At 33.3% G+C, this 20,031-nt stretch overlaps 1 protein-coding gene across 1 annotated transcript in view; it reads right to left on the reverse strand.

Moving 5' to 3' along the window:
* Positions 1-20,031, reverse strand: part of ATRNL1 (attractin like 1) — a 672,454-nt gene that overhangs the window by 434,191 nt on the left and 218,232 nt on the right. The window contains exons 21-22 of the mRNA XM_060034012.1: positions 19,169-19,221; positions 1,657-1,751 (exon numbers count right to left, since the gene is read on the reverse strand). Of these exons, the coding sequence (XP_059889995.1) occupies positions 1,657-1,751; positions 19,169-19,221 (148 nt within the window). The remainder of the gene's footprint in view (positions 1-1,656; positions 1,752-19,168; positions 19,222-20,031) is intronic.

Consider the following 20,031-nt stretch of genomic DNA (forward strand, 5'->3'; position numbering starts at 1 on the left):
TTTACAAGGCACTTATTAAAACATTCTTATTATACAGAAAATGTAGTTTCTGACATTAATATGTCTTTATAAAAATACACACCATCAGTGAAGAGAGTATTATACTTGTAAGAAGACATCCTCAAAAAGCCTTATTTAAAAGTCAAAACTTCAAATGTAGTCCCAAGAATGTAGGCATCCCTTAAAATCTAAGGAATAAGGAGTATTTCCCTATTTTGGGGAAAGAGGGCTCTTACTTTATTAGAAAATGAAAATTTAAATTATACTATTTTTTGGCAAGTTCAGTAAAATATTTTAGAGGAAAGAAGCTAGCGAATGCCAGGATACATTTTGAGGTTTCACCTATTTGAAAAACTATTAAAATATATGATACAGATTTAGTAAGCTGGATTAATGTATACTAAGAATACAGCATTTGAGAAAGAGTGACATCAGCAAGATGGTGGTATAGGAAGTCCCAGCGCTCATCCCTGACAAAAAGAAAACAATTTAACAATGATAGATGGACCAGAACACTTTTTTGACAGGACCAAAATCCAGTTAAGAAGTTGCAGGACAAAAAAATGAATACAAAACTGAGAATAGCCATATTATAATGGGTAAAAAGAACAATTTCACTTTACCAAGGTCAGCACCTCCCCCAAGCCAGCACAGCTCAACATCAGAAAGATCAACTTGGCCAATGACTGCTCCCTCGGGGGAAAGAGAGAGTGTAGGATATATCCAACATGATTGTCCTTTAATTGTACTGCCCAAAGGACCTATTTCTGTCTCCACTATGACAGAGAGCACTGAGAGAACAAGCATGTGTGGACATCTGACATCAGCTAAGAGAAAACAAACAAAATGTGGGTGGCTCACTAGAGCCAACAAGACTCAGAGAGATTGGGAGAAGGTGCACAACCCTGAGAACTTCTCCCCCAGAAGAAGTTGTTAAAGGGTACAAACTTGCAAAGAGTAGGTAAATCCTAGAGATCTAATGCACAATATAGTGATTATAGACAACAAATACTGTATCATAAACTTCAAAGTTGCTAAGAGACTAGATTTTAATTATTGCCCCTCAAAAATTACAATTATGTGACATGACAGAGGTGTTAGCTCATGCTATGTTTGTAATCATATTGTAATATATGCACATATTAAATCAGCATATTATACAGTTTAAACTTACACAATGCAATATGTCAATTACATCTCAATAAAAATATTTTTTTAAAACCTAGCATTCATATAACTCAGATAAAACAGTTGATTTAGAAAAAATATAATGAAAACATACTACTATGTAACAGTATATTTTTAAAAAAAGAAAATATATATAAGATAGCCTGTGTTTTGAAGCTTTGGGTTATATTTTCAAAAAGACTACTCCCAGTTTCAGAACGTAATTAAAAGCATAAACACTGTTGTAAGCCTGAAAAATAATAGAAATAATGCATAAATTGTAGGACTATTTACAAAATCTGAAATATCAAGCTCACAAATTCTGTGAATCACAAAGATAACTAGGTCTTACGAAAAGAAAAAATTAACAGGATTAGTCTTTCTACAAAAGCCCTACAGTGTGATAATTCTGAGAAGAGGTACAATTACAATGAAAGATGATGAAAAGCTGTATCCATTGGTATTTTAAAAGTTAAATTATCTTCTCACCTGTTCTGGGTTTGCTATGAAGTTTATGGCAGTATGATGGCGATCATCTTCCTGTAATAAGCTGAATGTAAACTGATAATCAATCAAAAGGCTGTCTGTAGGGAAAAAAAAAATACAATCCTGATATGTACTTTTAAAAATTGACAAAAGTTAGGTGAATATATATTGCATATCAGATTTGAAAATTATTATCATTAATTCTTAGTGGCCTATTCAAGACTGGCAAACTATAAATCTTTGTTATCAAGCAACAAAAAGCAAAATATAGATATGAAAGTAGTCCTAACGCTTCAAAATTCTATTTATTACTTCTCTTGCTATTATATAGGTTCTACAAACACTGTAGCCATTCTGGAAACTACACAAGAGAATAAAATAAAGTCATCCACAATCTTACAATCAGAGAAAAATACAGCTATCACTTTGGTGCATTTTATTCCAGTTATAATTCTGTAGATAGAAAGACAGGGAGACATTTTGGTATCCTAGTTTCATAAAATCAAAATTCTTTGAAAACATGAATTTTAATAGCTAAATAATATTTCATCACATGCCATAATGCATTTACTTGGACCTATTATTGTAGTAATTTTTACTTTCAGCAGTTTTTAAATGACTCTGTGATAAGTATCATTCTACAAAAGTGACTCTTATTAACAATTGGTAAAAAGAATTCAGTGGTAAACATTTTTAAATTTTGTCCATGTATAATAATACTGAAACCAAGGTGAAACATTTAAATGTTATAGGTCATGAATAGCTTCACGTGTTGTGAGTGAAGTATCACTCATAGTGTTAAACTGCCACCTTTTATGGATCAGAAAATAAAGGATCAGAAAATAAAGGAATTAAAACATAATTCTGAACCAGTTCATGTAGGTCAAATCTGAAAAAGCCTCCCAGAATAGAACAGAGATGAAAATCACTGAAGAGGAATATCAGACATACAAATTTTCAACATATGCAGGGAAAGTGTTATTAAAAGCAGACAATCATAACAAATTGAAAGGAGCACATATATGTTAAATATATGATAAAAAATCTGTTGAAGATTCAAACCTAAATGTTAAAAGGAAATGCCCTGCATAAAAGATAAAAAGATATTATTTGGCCATAAAGAAGAATGAAGTACTGATACCTGCTATAACATGGATGAACCTTGAAAACATTAAGATAAATAAAAGAAGCCATCACAAAATCTACATATTCCATGATATCATTTATACGATATTTCAGAGTAGACAAATCTTTAAAGAGAGAAAAAAGGTTGCCCAAGGCTAGGGGAAAGGAGAATGAGGACTGACTGATAATATGTACTGGGTTTCTCTTAGGAGTGAGGAAAATGCTATAAATTAGATAGTGGTGATGTCTGCACAACCTTGTGAATATACTAAAAAAATCACTGAATGTACACTTTAAAAGAGTGAGACTTTAGGTATATGAATTATATCTCAATAAAGTTGTTATTAAAAAAATAGACATCCAGGCATATCCATATGGGCATGTGCACACATGCGCGTGCGCACACACACACACACATATTCATACAAACAAATTAGTTATTTAGAAAGCAAGATTAGGCAAGATGCTAGGTGATCTTGAGTAACAACATGTCAAAAGACAAGAAACTGAAGCAATATTTTATGAAATATATATACTCAACCATCCTGTCTACATAGAAAAACAACATAATGATAACTCCACATAAGCAAATGCCCTAAAATATAAGATCTACATACCCATCCTGAAAAAAAATTATTTATACAAATACTACAACTAAGAGACAAATACAGATATGGAAATAGCATAGCAAAAAGGTCTGTCAGTGAACAGATGACAGATTTCAAGTTAGAATAAAAGAAGAAAACAAAGTTAACTTTCTTATGTCTAAAATCAGATTGTTGATAAAGAAATATAACACAACTAAAAAGCTACTAAAATAATAAAAAATTTCAGTATGTGGCCAGATATAATATAAAAATATAAATACCTACAATTCTTATTTGGGGGCTATTTTAACACAAAAAACCCACACCACCTTAATTGCTATAACTATATAGTCAGCCCTAACATCTAAGATCTCCAGACCACTTTCAATGTATATCCTCTGCTTATAATAAAGCTATCCTGAGAGTACAGAGTATTCGAGTCCTATAAGCCTTCTTGGAACTTGAACACAACGTAATTAATGCATAATTAAAGTACACGCAGAAATTGAAATCAAGAATGATGTCAAGAGAGATAACAGGCAGGTGAAAAAGTATTAAACAGATAGAAGATTAAATGGGCCGCACAGGATTTCAGTGCAAGGCAGCAACAAGGAGAGGTAAAATATTGCTTCAAAGGAGATGAAATTTTGCAGTGAGTAAAGAAAAGCGGTTATTTGTCAAACTCAAAGGAAGAAAGGTTGATACTATTTCTATGTCTAGATTCTAAGGGGTCGATACTGGGAAAGAAAAAACAGTCAACACTTCCCCCAAAGAAGAGTCACGTTTCAGGATACAAGTTTCTGTTAAAGTAAGATAGTAGAGTTTCAAAAAGAGAGTAATAATATACTTGGTGGTTTAATTTAAAAAATAATAACATTTTTTAAAGGAAAGAAAGATTAATGCCCCAGAACCAAGGAGCATACTTAGCTCCCAGGTTCTTCTTTCTAAACATCATTCTCCAATATAAGGAACCATGGCTTCTTGGAAAAATGGTTGATTACAGGGCTAGGGCTGGAAAGTACAATATGAGTCTGAAACTTCTTATAGTGTCAGAAAATAAGGAAGTACTCAGAGAATGATAGAGTCTTGCCAAAACAACAAAGGAGACAATTTGAGGGAGTTCCCGATGGCCAAATCTAGAGCAATTTCAGCTGCAAAATAAATAACAATAGCAATTTATCATAAGCCACAATATGTGTGTGTGTGTATCTCCATGGGTCCGTACTGATAAACACAAATAAGTGAATAAACAAATAAATGAAGAAGAGACAGCTCTTCCTTATAGTTAATAAATTGTAGAGGAAACAGAAGAAATAACAGAATAGAAAATCACCATTTGGCAAGAACATCAATGTATGGTAAAAATAGTGGGTGATAGTATGGTGAGAAATAGGACATTTACACAATTTTAAAGAACTTCCCCATAATACACTCACTAAATACAATAAAAACAGTAACTTTAGAGTGGAAAAACTGGTAGACATTGTGCATTAACAAGCGACCAAAGACAACACCACCAATAATGGAACAAAATGATATCATATGCTTCCCGACAGGATGCACTGAGAAAAAACACACATCACTTCTGTGGTATCCTTACTAAAAATGCATAACCTGAATTTCATCATGAAAAAACATCAGACAAAACCAAATTGAGGGATATTCTATAAAATAACTGTCCAATACTTTCCAAGGGTCAAAGTCATAAAAAAATGTGCACATTTTTTGTAAATCTGAAATTATTTCACATGGAAAATTTTAAAAGAGCTTTTAAAAAAGCTGCCTATATGTCCTCAAGTTTCATTCATGTCATATATTACAGGATTTCCATTCAACCGTCAATGAACATTTAAGCTATTTCTACATCTTGACTCTATTAAACAGTATGGCAATGAACACTGTAATGCTATTATCTCTTCAAGATCCTGATTTCAACTCTTTTGGATAAACACCCAGAATGATATTGCTGGAGCTCAGTGAAATAAAACAGTCACAGAAGGACAAATACTGCATAATTCTACTTATATGAGGTATCTAAAATAGTCAAGCCCATAAAATTAGAGAGTAGCAAGATGGTTGCCATGGGCTGAGAGGAGGGGAAAAACAGGATTTGATAATCAACAGACATAAAGTCTCAATTATGCAAGGTGAATAAAAATTTGTTGAGGATAGATTTCATGTCAAAAATAAGATAATTTTTATTTGATTTTAAAACTGCCAATATGGAAAAAAACAATGAATAAAATTAATTTAAAGGTATGATATGCTGGTAGTTACAGGAGAACAGATGACATACCTAAAGATATTAAGGACAAATTAAAGAAAAATAATTCTGAGAAATATTTCCTTTGTCATGCCATGTTTGGAAAAGAAATAAATACACTAAAAGTGTATATTAGCTTCTTATTGCTGCTGTTACAAATTACCAGAAACTTAGTGGCTTAAAGCAACATGAATTTATTCTCTTATAGTTCTGTAAGTCTGAAATCCAAATGAGTCTTACAGGGTAAAACCAGTGTTAGGGGTGGTTCCTTCTGGAGGATATTCAAAAAGAATCCACTTCCTGCCTCTTCCAGCTTCTGAAGACCTCTCATTCTTTAGCTCATGACCCCTTCCTTCCTCTCTTTCCAACCTCTTCCTTCCATCATCACAGTTCCCACTACTGTAGTCAAATCTCCCTCTGTACCCTTTCAGAAGAATGCATGTAATTATACTGGGTCCACCAGAATAATCCAGGAAAATCTCATCTCAAAAATCTTTAATTGAATCATATCTGCAAATCCCCTTTTACCATTTATGGTAATATATTCACAAGTTTCAGGAATCAGGATGTGGACTTCTTTGGAGGGGGAGGCCATTATTCAGCCTACTACAGCGTCATTACATAGACAAAAGACTGGGAAAGTATCGGATACAATGTTACCAATAATTTTCTCTGGATAGAAGAATTTCAGTGATTTTTAATTTGTCTTTTTGTCTATTTCTTTTCTAGAATGAAACACACATTACTTCCATAACTGGGGCCAAAACGGGGGAAATTTGTTAAAAGAAGTGTTCAGAGAACTTTTTTCTTTTGATCCTTGATCTTTAATGTGTTTTTCACATGACTTACACTTACATGTTAAGAAATCAGATTTATATGGTTGTATATCTTTCCAGAAATGGCATATCTAATTCCTAATTTACTTATTTCTTAGGTATAGACAAATAAAAACATGTAAAATAATTAGTCTCTCTGCCTAGTCTTCTCTGGCTAGAGCAAACCAAGGGTGAAGTTCCAACATGCAACAGCAGACTTTTTCAGGTAGTTCAGTCAATACTGGACTAGCAGTCCTGGAGCAAAAAAAAAAAAAAGTGGCTGCTATTCACCACAAAGAATTAATAACAAATTATATACAAAATCAAGCTCATGAATAAGACACAGACAGCATGTTAAAAGGAGTTTAGGGCTTCCCTGGTGGCGCAGTGGTTGAGAGTCTGCCTGCCGATGCAGGGGACACGGGTTCGTGCCCTGGTCCGGGAAGATCCCACATGCCACGGGGCGGCTGGGCCCGTGAGCCATGGCCGCTGAGCCTGCGCGTCCGGAGCCTGTGCTCCGCAACAGGAAAGGCCACAACAGTGAGAGGCCCGCATACCGCAAAAAAAAAAAAAGGAGTTTAAGCAAATAAAACATCATGAGAAAAGATTTTAACACGCACAAAATGTTTTAAAAGGTCAGATATTACAGCAAACTAATGATTAATTGCAAAGTGATGACTAAAAATTTATACATAGGAAAGACATTTTGAAAGAGAACTTGAACTATGAAGAAAGTTTCTGAGTACATTACATATGGGGGTGATGAAGAGCAAATGGCGAATATTTGTTTTACTCTTTTAACGAAAGCTATATAAAATAATGCATTTTTAAGAAAATAGTAACCAGTGATAAAAACCATCAAACATATTGGAACTATCGATATATCTGAGGTCTAAGAAGGCAAACACGCCAGGATCACAAGTGAGTGAAATCAACCTTGACTTGTGTATGCTGTATCAATGCACTGTTCATACAAATTTCAGAAATTCTTAATTTGAATATTTTGAGGAAGGAACTAAGGCCTAATGATTTGCTTTTTTACCAGTGAATATTGTATTTTACTTTTATAGCATTATGCACAGTATTTAAGGAGAACTCAACTGTAATCTCCCATTTACCAACTGGGTTATCATATGTAGGTTAATTAACCTCAGTGAGATTCAATGGTACAATGAGGATAAAATTGCCTACCTCATAGGATTGCTCTGTGGGCTAAACATAATTGTGTTAGTATGTATTGGGCTTGACTGTCTCACAAAATAAAGGCATTCAATAAATATTATTTCACTTTCATTATTCACTATATTGGCTCTGAATTAATTCTAAAAGATTTCAAAAGTCAAACAGATTCTCATATGTGTATTTATATAGTTTTACATTTGTTCATAAATATATGAGTTCATGATCATGTATTCAGCCATCCTGAGGGGTGTGAAAAGGATGCATACAGACTTTGACAACAACATCAAGAATTCAAATATGTTTTAAACAATGGCATATGTATAAGTACATGCATTTGCCAACTTAGACAATTGTTTATTAAATGATAAAACTTATGCTAATATAAGTTCAAGTATACTCACAGTGTAAATGTATCACAGTCATATTTAAAATGTAGCTGCAGCTCTATTTACAATAGCCAGGAGGTGGAAACAACCTAAGTGTCCATCATCGGATGAATGGATAAAGAACATGTGGCACATATATACAATGCAATATTACTCAGCCATAAAAAGAAACAAAATTGAGCTATTTGTAATGAGGTGGATGGACCTAGAGTCTGTCATACAGAGTGAAGTAAGAAAGAGAAAGACAAATACTGTACACTAACACATATATATGGAATTTAAGGGGAAAAAATGTCATGAAGAACCTAGGGGTAAGACAGGAATAAACACACAGACCTACTAGAGAATGGACTTGAGGATATGGGGAGGGGGAGAGTAAGCTGTGACAAAGTAAGAGAGTGGCATGGACATATATACACTACCAAACGTAAAATAGATAGCTAGTGGGAAGCAGCCGCATAGCACAGGGAGATCAGCTCGGTGCTTTGTGACCACCTAGAGGGGTGGGATGGGGAGGGTGGGAGGGAGGGAGACACAAGAGGGAAGAGATATGGTAACATATGTATATGTATAACTGACTCACTTTGTTATAAAGCAGGAACTAACACACCATTGTAAAGCAATTATACTCCAATAAAGATTTAAAAAAAAAAAGTTAATTGTTATAGTGATTTTTTTTTTTAGTAGACTTGGAGGTTTGTGAACACGGTTAAAGGATAATAACAGTTAATCAAAAAGACTTCCATAAAATAAATAAATAAATGATAAATAAAATAAAACGTAGCTGCAGGAACAATGCCTCAGAAAATGAACTAAAATGATCCTTTCATGCTCTATTGCCCTCACCGAGCTGTTTGACATACTGCAAGCAGGCTGATTATTTTAAAATTAAAATTTAACATTTAACTCTCCTCTTAACATCCTTCAATGGCTTCTCTTTTTTCTTAAGATTTTTCTTAAGTCCTTACATGTCCTATAAAGTGCTACATGATTTGATCCTGCATATCTCACACACCTCATCCCCTAACCCCCTTTACCTAGTTGTGTGTGTTAAAGTATTAGTGTATCACATGCCATGTTCTTTCCAGCCACTGACCTTTGTGCAAGCTGCCCCCGCTGATTCTACTCCTTCCCATACTCACACCATCACCACTCCACTAACCAAGTCATCTTTCACATCAAAGCTTCATTATTCTCTTGCTTCACCCACTTCTACTCCCGGGTCCACAAATTAGGTCAAGCTCTCTTGTAATCTCTTGTAATATAGTCCCAAAGCATCTATAATTCTCATTCAGAGTTCTTATGACAATCATATCTAGGTAACTATATAACGAGTTCAATATCTATCTTCCCTACAACTTTATAAGCTTCAATGGAGCAGAACATGTTTTGTTCTCTGTAATATCCCCAGAGTCCAACAAAGTAGTCAGTCAATAAACATATGTTGAATGAATAAACAAAAGTGAGTCAATTCCAATAACTGACAGTCTCTCCAAGCACTAACAGTATAATTCTTTTTTTTTATGATTAAGAACTTTATTTATTTTTTTTAACATCTTTATTGGGGTATAATTGCTTTACAATGGTGTGTTAGTTTCTGCTTTATAACAAAGTGAATCAGTTATACATATACATATGTTCCCATATCTCTTTCCTCTTGCGTCTCCCTCCCTCCCACCCCCCCCATCCCACCCCTCCAGGCGGTCACAAAGCACCGAGCTGATCTCCCTGTGCTATGCGGCTGCTTCCCACTAGCTATCTATTTTACGTTTGGTAGTGTATATATGTCCATGCCACTCTCTCGCTTTGTCACAGCTCATCCTTCCCCCTCCCCATATCCTCAAGTCCGTTCTCTAATAGGTCTGTGTCTTTATTCCTGTCTTACCCCTAGGTTCTTCATGACATTTATAATTCTTAAGTAAGTAAAACTTAAGGAGAAAAAAATATGTCATCCTTGTGCATTTTAAATGATAATATTAAATTGTTTTTCACATAATAAATATTCAATAAATACAGTATTTCCTTGCTTGCTGAACAGTACTATCCATGCTTACAATTATTAATTAAGAATTTCTATTGAACTTGAAACATTTAGAATAATTGCAAAGGCGAAATCTGTTGCAGGAATTTTGCAAGTGGAACACTTGCTAGATATAGTATCACAGAAAAAGCACAGAACCTTTGTGATTAACCACACTCTGAATGACTCATTGTGCGGCCTAGGATATACACTTCAACCCATGGAGTCTTACTTTTTTCATCAATGAATAAAAGAGGATGGACCATGATCACCAATGCCTCTATTTCAATGATTCTAATTTACGGGTTTTCACATAATATACCATGATCTCTTCAGAAGCCACCTTCCTTTGCTTCATAGTATCTCCAAGTAGCTAAACTTTCCATTATTCTGCAATGACATATGGAAAACTGCTTAAATTTTATTTGTAGCAAATGTTCCACAGGCTAAGTAGAAAAACAAAGATTGAAACTCATTTGTATTTAAATCAATGGCTGGTGCTTAAAGCTGTACTACTTTATGTAAATAAATTAAAAAATAATGTAAAGCAACTTTTACTTGATAACCTATAACATGATCTCCAAACATTTTTGGTCAAACACCCTATCAATAAAAATACTTGCCCATACAGCCACAATACATGTGTATTCATTCATTTGTTAATAATTTACATGTGTACTCCAGTATATATTTACTGAAAGCCTTCCTAGGAGCCACAGGCTTTTCTAAGTATAGGTTCCAACAACAGGAGGTCTTGGGTTCACAGATTTTCTTTCTAATGAGTAAAGAAAACCCACATTCAAGTTAACAAACAAGTGAGATAATTTCATTTCAGTGCATTAGGACGGAAAAAAAAAGTTACTGTAATACCTAAGGGACTCTATTTTAGGTAAGAGTTGACTATTAGTTAGAGATGGAGTATTTGAGGCAGAAAAATAGTAAATACAAAAGCCACAATCTAAGGTAAGGTCTGGGATATTTTAGAACAAGCAGATTAAGTCATTAAGAACTTTTATAAAAATACAATGACTGCCATATAAATTCCCAAATGTTCAGGAATCTAATCCTGAACTCCGTTTTGTTAATTGAGTCCTATACCAGAATAGGAACCAGTACAGTTAGAGTTACCCTAGGTATGAATATCTATCAGGTGGGAGTTTCTCACTAATCTTCCTTTTCACAATTTTACTGAATATTCTAAAAGTGCAGCATATAAAATAAACTTTAAGATAATTTATTCTATGCATACTCTTCAAAAAATTGAACTGAGGGCTTCCCTGGTGGCGCAGTGGTTGAGAGTTCGCCTGCCAATGCAGGGGACATGGGTTCGTGCCCCAGTCCGGGAGGGTCCCGCGTGCCACGGAGCGGCTGGGCCCGTGAGCCAGGGCCGCTGAGCCTGTGCCTCCGGAGCCTGTGCTCCGCAGCGGGAGGAGCCACGGCAGTGAGAGGCCCGCGTACCGCAAAAAAAAAAAAAAAAAAAAAAAATTGAACTGAATGAATTCTAATTAGAACTGCATTAAATTTATATATCAATTTTTGTAAGCATATTTTCATATGAAGACTTCATTTGAGAAAATAGTTTAAATTTTTAATTATTTAGTCCCTGTTTTCATTCCTTTAACATGATGTTTTTACCTTATTCATATAAAAACAACTCTTAGGTTAAATATAGTGCGAATTTTTGTTGCTCTAGTTTTATTACCTGTGGTTGAGAGTGAGTGGTATAGATCCAGAGGTGGGTATAGACCCAGGCTGCCTGGATTGAAACTGGCTTTGACATTTCCTAGCCATGTGATCTTATACAAATGAATTAAACTTTCTCTGCCTCTTTTCCCTCAAATTAAAACAATGGCAATAATAAGCATACCTTAAAAAACTAAAAATAGAACTACCATATGACCCAGCAATCCCACTACTGGGCAAGTACCCTGAAAAAAAACATAATTCAAAAAGAGTCATGTACCACAATGTTCACTGCAGCACTATTTACAATAGCCAGGACATGGAAGCAACCTAAATGTCCATTGACAGATGAATGGATAAAGAAGATGTGGCACATATATACAATGGAATATTACTCAGCTATAAAAAGGAATGAAATTGAGTTATCTGAAATGAGATGGATGGACCTGGAGCCTGTCACAGAGTGAAGCAAGTCAGAAAGAGAAAAACAAATACCGTAGGCTAACGCATATATATGGAATCTAAAAAACGGTACTGATGAACCTAGTGGCAAGGTAGGAATAAAGACACAGACATAGAGAACGGACTTGAGGATGCAGAGCGTGGGGAAGGGAAGCTGGGATGAAGTGAGAGAGTAGCACTGACATATATACGCTACCAAATGTAAAATGGATGGCTAGTGGGAAGCTGCTGCATAGCAGAGGATGATCAACTCGATGCTTTGTGATGACCTAGAGGGGTGGGATAGGGACGGTGGGAGGGAGGCTCACGAGGGAGGGTATACGGGAATATATGTATACATATAGCCGATTCACTTTGTTGTACAGCAGAAACTAACACAACATTGTAAAGCAATTGTACTCCAATAAACATGAAAAAAAAATAACCATACCCTTCTCATTTGAGGATTAAACAAGCTAATAAATGTAAAAAGCTTAAAATAGCCTGGCACAATAAGTGCTCAATAAAGTTTAACTAGTATTATCACTATTTTAAAATCAGGTGGTTTTCCAGTTTTATTTAATAAATGATCCTAAATAATGAGCTATATATCTGTGGAAAAAAGTTGTTCACAATAGGAATATTATATATGCTATTACTCCTTTTATGTAAAATCGTTCTCAGGACATAAGTTATTTAGAAAGACATGCATTCAGCATTTCCCAAGAAAAAGAGGCAATTCTCTTCCAAGGAGAAGCCACTCAGCAGTGGACCTGAAGAGGCTGCTGCCAGCAAGAGCAGCAGCTCCAAGAAAAAGAAAAAGCTCGGAAAGCTACCCCAGGGAAATGAGAATGGACATTTCCCTAGTACGGCATAACTTGCAGAGATATTTCCCAACCTATCCCCTATAGCCCAATAAAAATAAAAACAAATTCACAAGTAAAAAAAAGAAAAGAAAAGCACATTCAACATCTTCATACAAATAAGGAGCTATCAACCCTTGCTCAAGACAGATAAAGCGAGAAAAGTATGTTCAGGAGATGAGCTGCCACTCTGCCTCACAGCTGGGCATCTTTGCAGAGGGCACAGACAGCACAGCTCCACTTGGGAGCCCTGGTGGGAGGTTTTCAGACATTTTTGTTTTCCTCATTAAACTTTTTTTTGTTTTATTTAATTATTTTTACAGTGTGTTATGTTATTTACATAACCAGAATAATATAACACTTTTATTATAAGTATACAGTCAAATAAATTTTCATCTCTCTTCTAGGTTAATTCAGTAGCAATTTTTTTTCTCTCAGCTATTTTTTTTTTTTTTGGCTTGGTTCCCAGACCAGGGATTGAACCTGTGCCCCCTGAAGTGGAAGTACAGAGTCTTAACCACTGGACGACCAGGGAAGTCCCTCTCTCAGTTATTTTTAACTTTTTCATAATTGTGCTGTATTGTCCTTCATTTTTTAATATGCTAAAATATTAAATAATTCTGAAATAAACATTTTAAAACACTAGAATATAAGCTTCATAAAATGTAATAAGAACACATGAATCAAAGAATAAGATTAAAATGTCAACCATGTGATTCATTTATGTTTTGTCAGATAATCTTCAATGCATCACGTCTTCAATTTGTGAAATATAAGAATTTAGATTTTCTGTGTTGATCAAGGTCACTTCTGCTCTATTTGCAGATGGACCAGCCAGACCCTATTTAAATTGCTATTTATATTTATTAGTTAAAAAGTCACATAAACCATTAAAGTACAGTATATTTCATTTAAAAGGGGAGAACCTTTTAGAATAGTTAAATGAAATATAAGGTTAATTCAAGTTTTAATTGTTTTCACTGTTTTGTATGACATAGCATTTTAAGTAGTAAAATTGAGACTGATATTTGTTATTTTAATTTACAGCTATAATAACACTTATTAGAAATATTATCTCTCTTTTATCAAACAAAAGAAAAAATCAAATTCAATAAATAATATGCTTATAAATAAATGTCTTTCAGTCCAAGACAAACATTAATTAAATAAATCAATAATAATTAAAGGGTTTACAGTGAGATGAATAGATAAGTATTTTGCTTTTTAGTAATATAATCTAAGGTAAGATGTGATGAGTGGTAGAGGTGAACACTGAATATAAAAGTAGTAATTAAATTCCTTACTCTTAAAAGAGGCAGTGTATTATTTTCATCACAAAATTGCACACTGAACTCTACACAGCAATAGGAGAAAATCAAGTAAAATAGTAATTGTTCAGAGTAAAAGGAGAAAAAACCCAAATATGTTAGATTACTTGGAAATATACTGAAATACAATTGACAGTGTGGACATTACACATAGTAGGAGCAAAAAGTAGATGATTTCAGTAAGTGACTTTCCGTACTCTGATTCTACTCATTGAAATATACCCTCTATATAACATTTTCATAGTCGAGTCTTTCATCTTGTGTTTAAGGTTTTCTTCATTATAATTGTTGTTATAATTTTTTAAAAAGCATTTAAGAAAAAAAGAAACTATACTACTTTGTGGTTACTACTTTGCATATTTGCCAAGAGGAAAACTTCAATGTTTACAAGGGTCAATCAAATTTGATATCATTGCTAGAAACTCTTTTTATTCCATGTGATGCATGATAACTATCTAATACATTTGGTTTGGGGTTTTAAATTGAAGTTTAAAAAACTACTATGACTGTCTATAGGATATAACTGCTGAAGTATTACATTCAATTAAATTAACACCACATTGCACTCAATTGCTTCAAGTTACAGTGTGGACCTGCATTTTAAATTTCACTCCAATCTTTAAAATCAGAATCGTTTCCATTAACACTATTACAAGAACTACTGACCTTTTCTTTTTTTTTTAAACACCATTTCTTTTAAATGTTATTAAACTTTAAAGGTCTCATAACAAATGACAAGACTGCCATCTAGTGCTTCATGACTATCCTTTTAACATTTTTAAAAGAGGGTGAGAGTCCTATATAATAGATGAGCTGTCCAATATGGTAGCCACTATTCACATGTGCCTACTGAGTAACTTAAATGTGACTGATCTGAATTGGGACTGCCATTAGTATAGCATACAAACTGTATTTCAAACAACTAGAAGAAAAATTTTAAAAAAAAGATAGGTCATTGATGATTTTTTATACTGTGACATATTAAAATAACATTTTAGGTATGCTGAATTAAATAGAATATATTACTCAAAATGATTTCACCTGTTTAATTTTTGTGATGTAGCTAGTAGAAAAATTTTAATTCCACATGTGGCTTACATTATATTTATTTTGGATAGCACTGATCTAAAGAAAAATCAGCTTAGTCTCAAATATAAAAGGCTTAAATATTAGTATATTTATTATTTCTAAAAAAATGGAATGTAATTTACTTGTGTCCATAATTGTAACTAGTTACTCCTTTGGGACACAAGAAACACTAAAGATTCAAGAAGAATCAATTAAGAATATCTAATTTTAAGAAATCAGACAAAAATATGTCTCCATAAAATCTAGGATGTTTGAGAGAAGTAAAACAAAATGAATGTGGAAAATATAGACAACAAGGATCAATTAAAAGACACAGAAAATAGATAATATAAACATCAGTAAAGAAAATAATTGCAAGTGGATTGAAACATATTAAATATGTTTGTGTCCATAAATTTACACACAATAACAACAAATCTAGTTGTCACCTTGGAAAGATATTAAGCAAACAGTTCTTTATTTTGAAAACCAGTAATTAAAAAAAACAAATTAAAGCATTTATCATGCCTTTCCTATATGACTGTACCAATGAGAAAGCAAATACCTCGCATGAGGAAATGTGATTTTACAGAAGTTTTTCAATCAAGAAATAAAGCAGTTAGAATACCAGCTTACAACTCTTAATCAACTACAATCTAACATTGCGCATCAGTCTCTGCTAAGAACATAAAAAGAGAGACTTGCAGGCATTACTTACTTCTGCTACATGAAGAACACAAACCCACCTGTGAAATAGTGTTTCCTCCAAAATCATATCTGTATCTGATTAAACCTCTAAATCAGGATTTCTCAGCCCCCACAATGTTGAAATTTTGGGTCCGATAATTCTTTGTTCTAAGGAGCTCTCATGTGCATTGTAGAATATATAACACCCTCTACCCACTGGAAGTCCATAGGACCCACAAACCACTCCTACTTGTGATACATAAAACAAACACTGTCAAATTGTCCCACAGGCTACAAAAATACCTTAGTAGGCTTTGGAATCTTTTTATGCCGCATTCTCAAGAAAATTAGAAAACATAATTAAAAGATGGTTTTAATAAGATTTACTTAATTGAAATTAAGAAAATTCTTACATAAAATACAAAAAGAATATAAAAATTGAACCATAAACTATGTAGAAAATAATATTAATAAGAAAACATATCAAATGTAGGCAAAACAACAATTATAAACTATAAAAGAGAAGGACATTACTAAAGACAAAACCTAAAACTGATGAACTAGAAAACAAAATCAGTGGAAAGGATGAATAAACCCAAAGCCAATGCTATAACATGGGGGGAAAAAAAGATGAACAACAACAAAAAAAAACTACCAATAAAGAAGCACGACACCCAGAGATCTCAGTTGAATTTAGCTAACCTTTGAAGCTCACTTGATATTTTTTAACTATTCTTGTTTTAAAATATATACACTACCAAATGTAAAATAGATAGCTAGTAGGAAGCAGCCACATAGCACAGGGAGATCAGCTCGGTGTTTTGTGACCACCTAGAGGGGTGGGATAAGGAGGGTGGGAGGGAGATGCAAGAGGGAGGAGATATGGGGATATATGTATATGTATAGTTGATTCACTTTATTATAAAGCAGAAACTAACACACCATTGTAAAGCAATTATACTCCAATAAAGACGTTAAAAAAATAAAACAGCAATCTTGTCAAATTCAACTTTAAAAGTTATTACCATAGTTACACAATATGAAGTTAGAAAAGAAAAACAACAACTCAAAGGTCAATTCATCAGAAAAAAATAATGTAAAAATATAGTCTGCATTCATTTATACTGAAAATAATCCTAAATAAAATATAAACAAATAATATTTAGCAGTATCCCCAAAAATAATATATCATAACTACATTTGGTTTACCCCAGAATGAAAAGATGTCTAATTAATGAAAATCTATTAATTCAGCTTCATATATAACAAGGTAAAGGAAAAAGTCACTCATGATGAAATCTTGCAGCACACTAATATAGACAGGAATTTTCTTAACTTGATACAGGGAATATTCTATAAATTATAGCAAACTCTCAACTTGGTGGCAATGTCTACTACCATCACTTTGACTCAGCACTGAAAGAGAGATCCCAACCATCCCAATAATGGCATAAAAAATTGGAAAAGTGAGGAATAAAAGTTATTTGCATGTAATATAACTAACTGTATTTAAAAATCAAACATTTATAAACTATTAGAATTAATCACAGAGTTCACTGACCTTTATGAATGTCAGATCAGTATACTAAAATGAAGTTCATTTTACCATATCAAACAAATAGAAAATGTAGTTTTAAAAGATACTATTTGAAATAGCAACAAAAGTATTAGGAAATTAGTATTTTACATATCTAACAAAACATGTTCAAGACATGGACACATGAAATTGAACTGAGAGTTATTAGTCATAATAGAAATGCAAATTTAAACCACAAGATACTACTAATACTCTAGAATGGCTATAATCAAAAAGATAGACAATATAAAGTGTTGATGAGAATGTAGAAAAACTGAAACATATAAATTGAGAGTGGGAATGTAAAACGGTATATCCATGCTATAAAATCATTTGACAGTTTCTTGACCATAAGCATATCATCTAACCTCCCAATTCCACTCCTAGGAATCTACCCCCCAAAAATGAAAGTATATAGACTATCTAAATGTCAGCATTTTTCTAATAGCCAAAGCCTAGAAATAATCCCAATGTCCATCAACTGGTAAATGGACCAAAAAACAGTGATATATCCATATAATGTGATACCATCCATTAATTTTTGAAACTAAAATTACTATACTAACAAAGTAAAATAGAAACACCTTATGGACATCTCAATTGAGGTAGAAAAAATGTATGACATAAAAATCATCCATTCTTGATAAAAATACTCAACAGTAGGAATAGAAGGGAATTTCCTCAACTTAATAAAGGCATATATGAAAAGTTTACAACATACTTAATGGTGAAAGACTGAGTGCTTTCCCTCTAAGATCAGGAACAAATCAAAAATAATTGCATGCTTATCATATCTTTTTACATGATACCAGAGGTACCAATGCAATAAGACCAAAAAAAAAAAAAAAAAGGCATCCAGCGAGAAAATGAAGTAATCAAATTCCATTATTTGCAGAACACATTATTGTCTATGTAAAAAAAGATATGATAAAACCTACAAAAGGTTTTTTTACCAAGAGATTCTGAAGAACTAAAAATCTCATACACTACTACTGGAAATGTAAAATAATACAACCATTTTGGAAATTGTTTGTTTCTTGAAAGTTAAACATACATCTGCCATATGATCATTACCCAATAAAAGGATCTTTCAGTACAAAATCAGCACAGCTTTTTAGTAATAACCAAAATTGCCTCCCGGAAAAATCTATCACAAAATTCTATCTGTTCAAAATTTAATCATGTTGAAAAAGATTACATCAAAATCCAGCTGAGTTTACTCAAGTTCTATATTTTGTTGCATGTTCAGAATAAGATCTATTGCTGTTTTACTCTTCAGAGTAGAAAAAAATGCACCAAATATAATTAGAGAACATAGCAAGAAGACATTGACTTTCTTAGCAATATATATGGAGTTAAAAGATTTAAAAATAGAAATGGTAACATATTAATGACAACATCAGTTATTCAATATGAATTTTATTACCTGCAAAATCACCTGAAACTAATAAAACAAACCAACTATTTAAAATAAAAAATACAAATACTTACAATAACATGTTCCTCTAAGTGGATTACCAACATAGCGATTTTCAGAGTCACATCTGTAGAAATACAAAAATCTCATTTACTATTAAGCAACAAAATTCAAAAGCCTCATGTTTTTCCTTCCAGCAAAAAAGTAATTAAACTCTACATTAAAACATCTTAAAAACTACTATTAATTGAAGTTTTAAAAACAAATCTTCAAAAAAATTAATGTAGAAAGCCTATATAAGGGAATGCATGAGAGAAGAAATAAATGGAAAAGACAAACATACACAAGAGGAATATAGGGAATGGGATAAAAGTTTGGGGGATATGTATTCTCCCTTAACAATATGGGGAAGAATTTTCAAGTCTGGATAAAGATTTAAAGACATTTTTAGGTAGGGGGAAAAAGTTGTGGGAATTCATAAATCACATCTTTTTCTTACTTCTGGTATTCTTTGAAATTAGTATATCTTTCCCCAGTTTCTAAACCAATGAATCTGTATTTTAAAAAGACCTCCTTAGGCTTCCCTGGTGGTCCAGTGGTTGAGAGTCCGCCTGCCGATGCAGGGGACACAGGTTCGTGCCCCGGTCCGGGAAGATCCCACATGCCGCAGAGCAGCTAGGACCGTGAGCCATGGCCCCTGAGCCTGCGCGTCCTGAGCCTGTGCTCCGCAATGGGAGAGGCCACAACAGTGAGAGGCCCGCATACTGAAAAAAAAAACCTCCTCAATTGTGTAATGAAGGAAAGTTTTCTCTAAATCATCCAGCCCTAAATTCAGGAGTTCAAACTCTAAATTCATGTAAGCAGATTATAACAAAATGAAAGAACACATGAGCGTTCAAACTCATGAATTCTAAGTTAAATTCTTTAAAATTATGGT

Source organism: Delphinus delphis, chromosome 16 (genome assembly GCF_949987515.2).
Source record: "Delphinus delphis chromosome 16, mDelDel1.2, whole genome shotgun sequence".
NCBI lineage: Eukaryota > Metazoa > Chordata > Mammalia > Artiodactyla > Delphinidae > Delphinus > Delphinus delphis.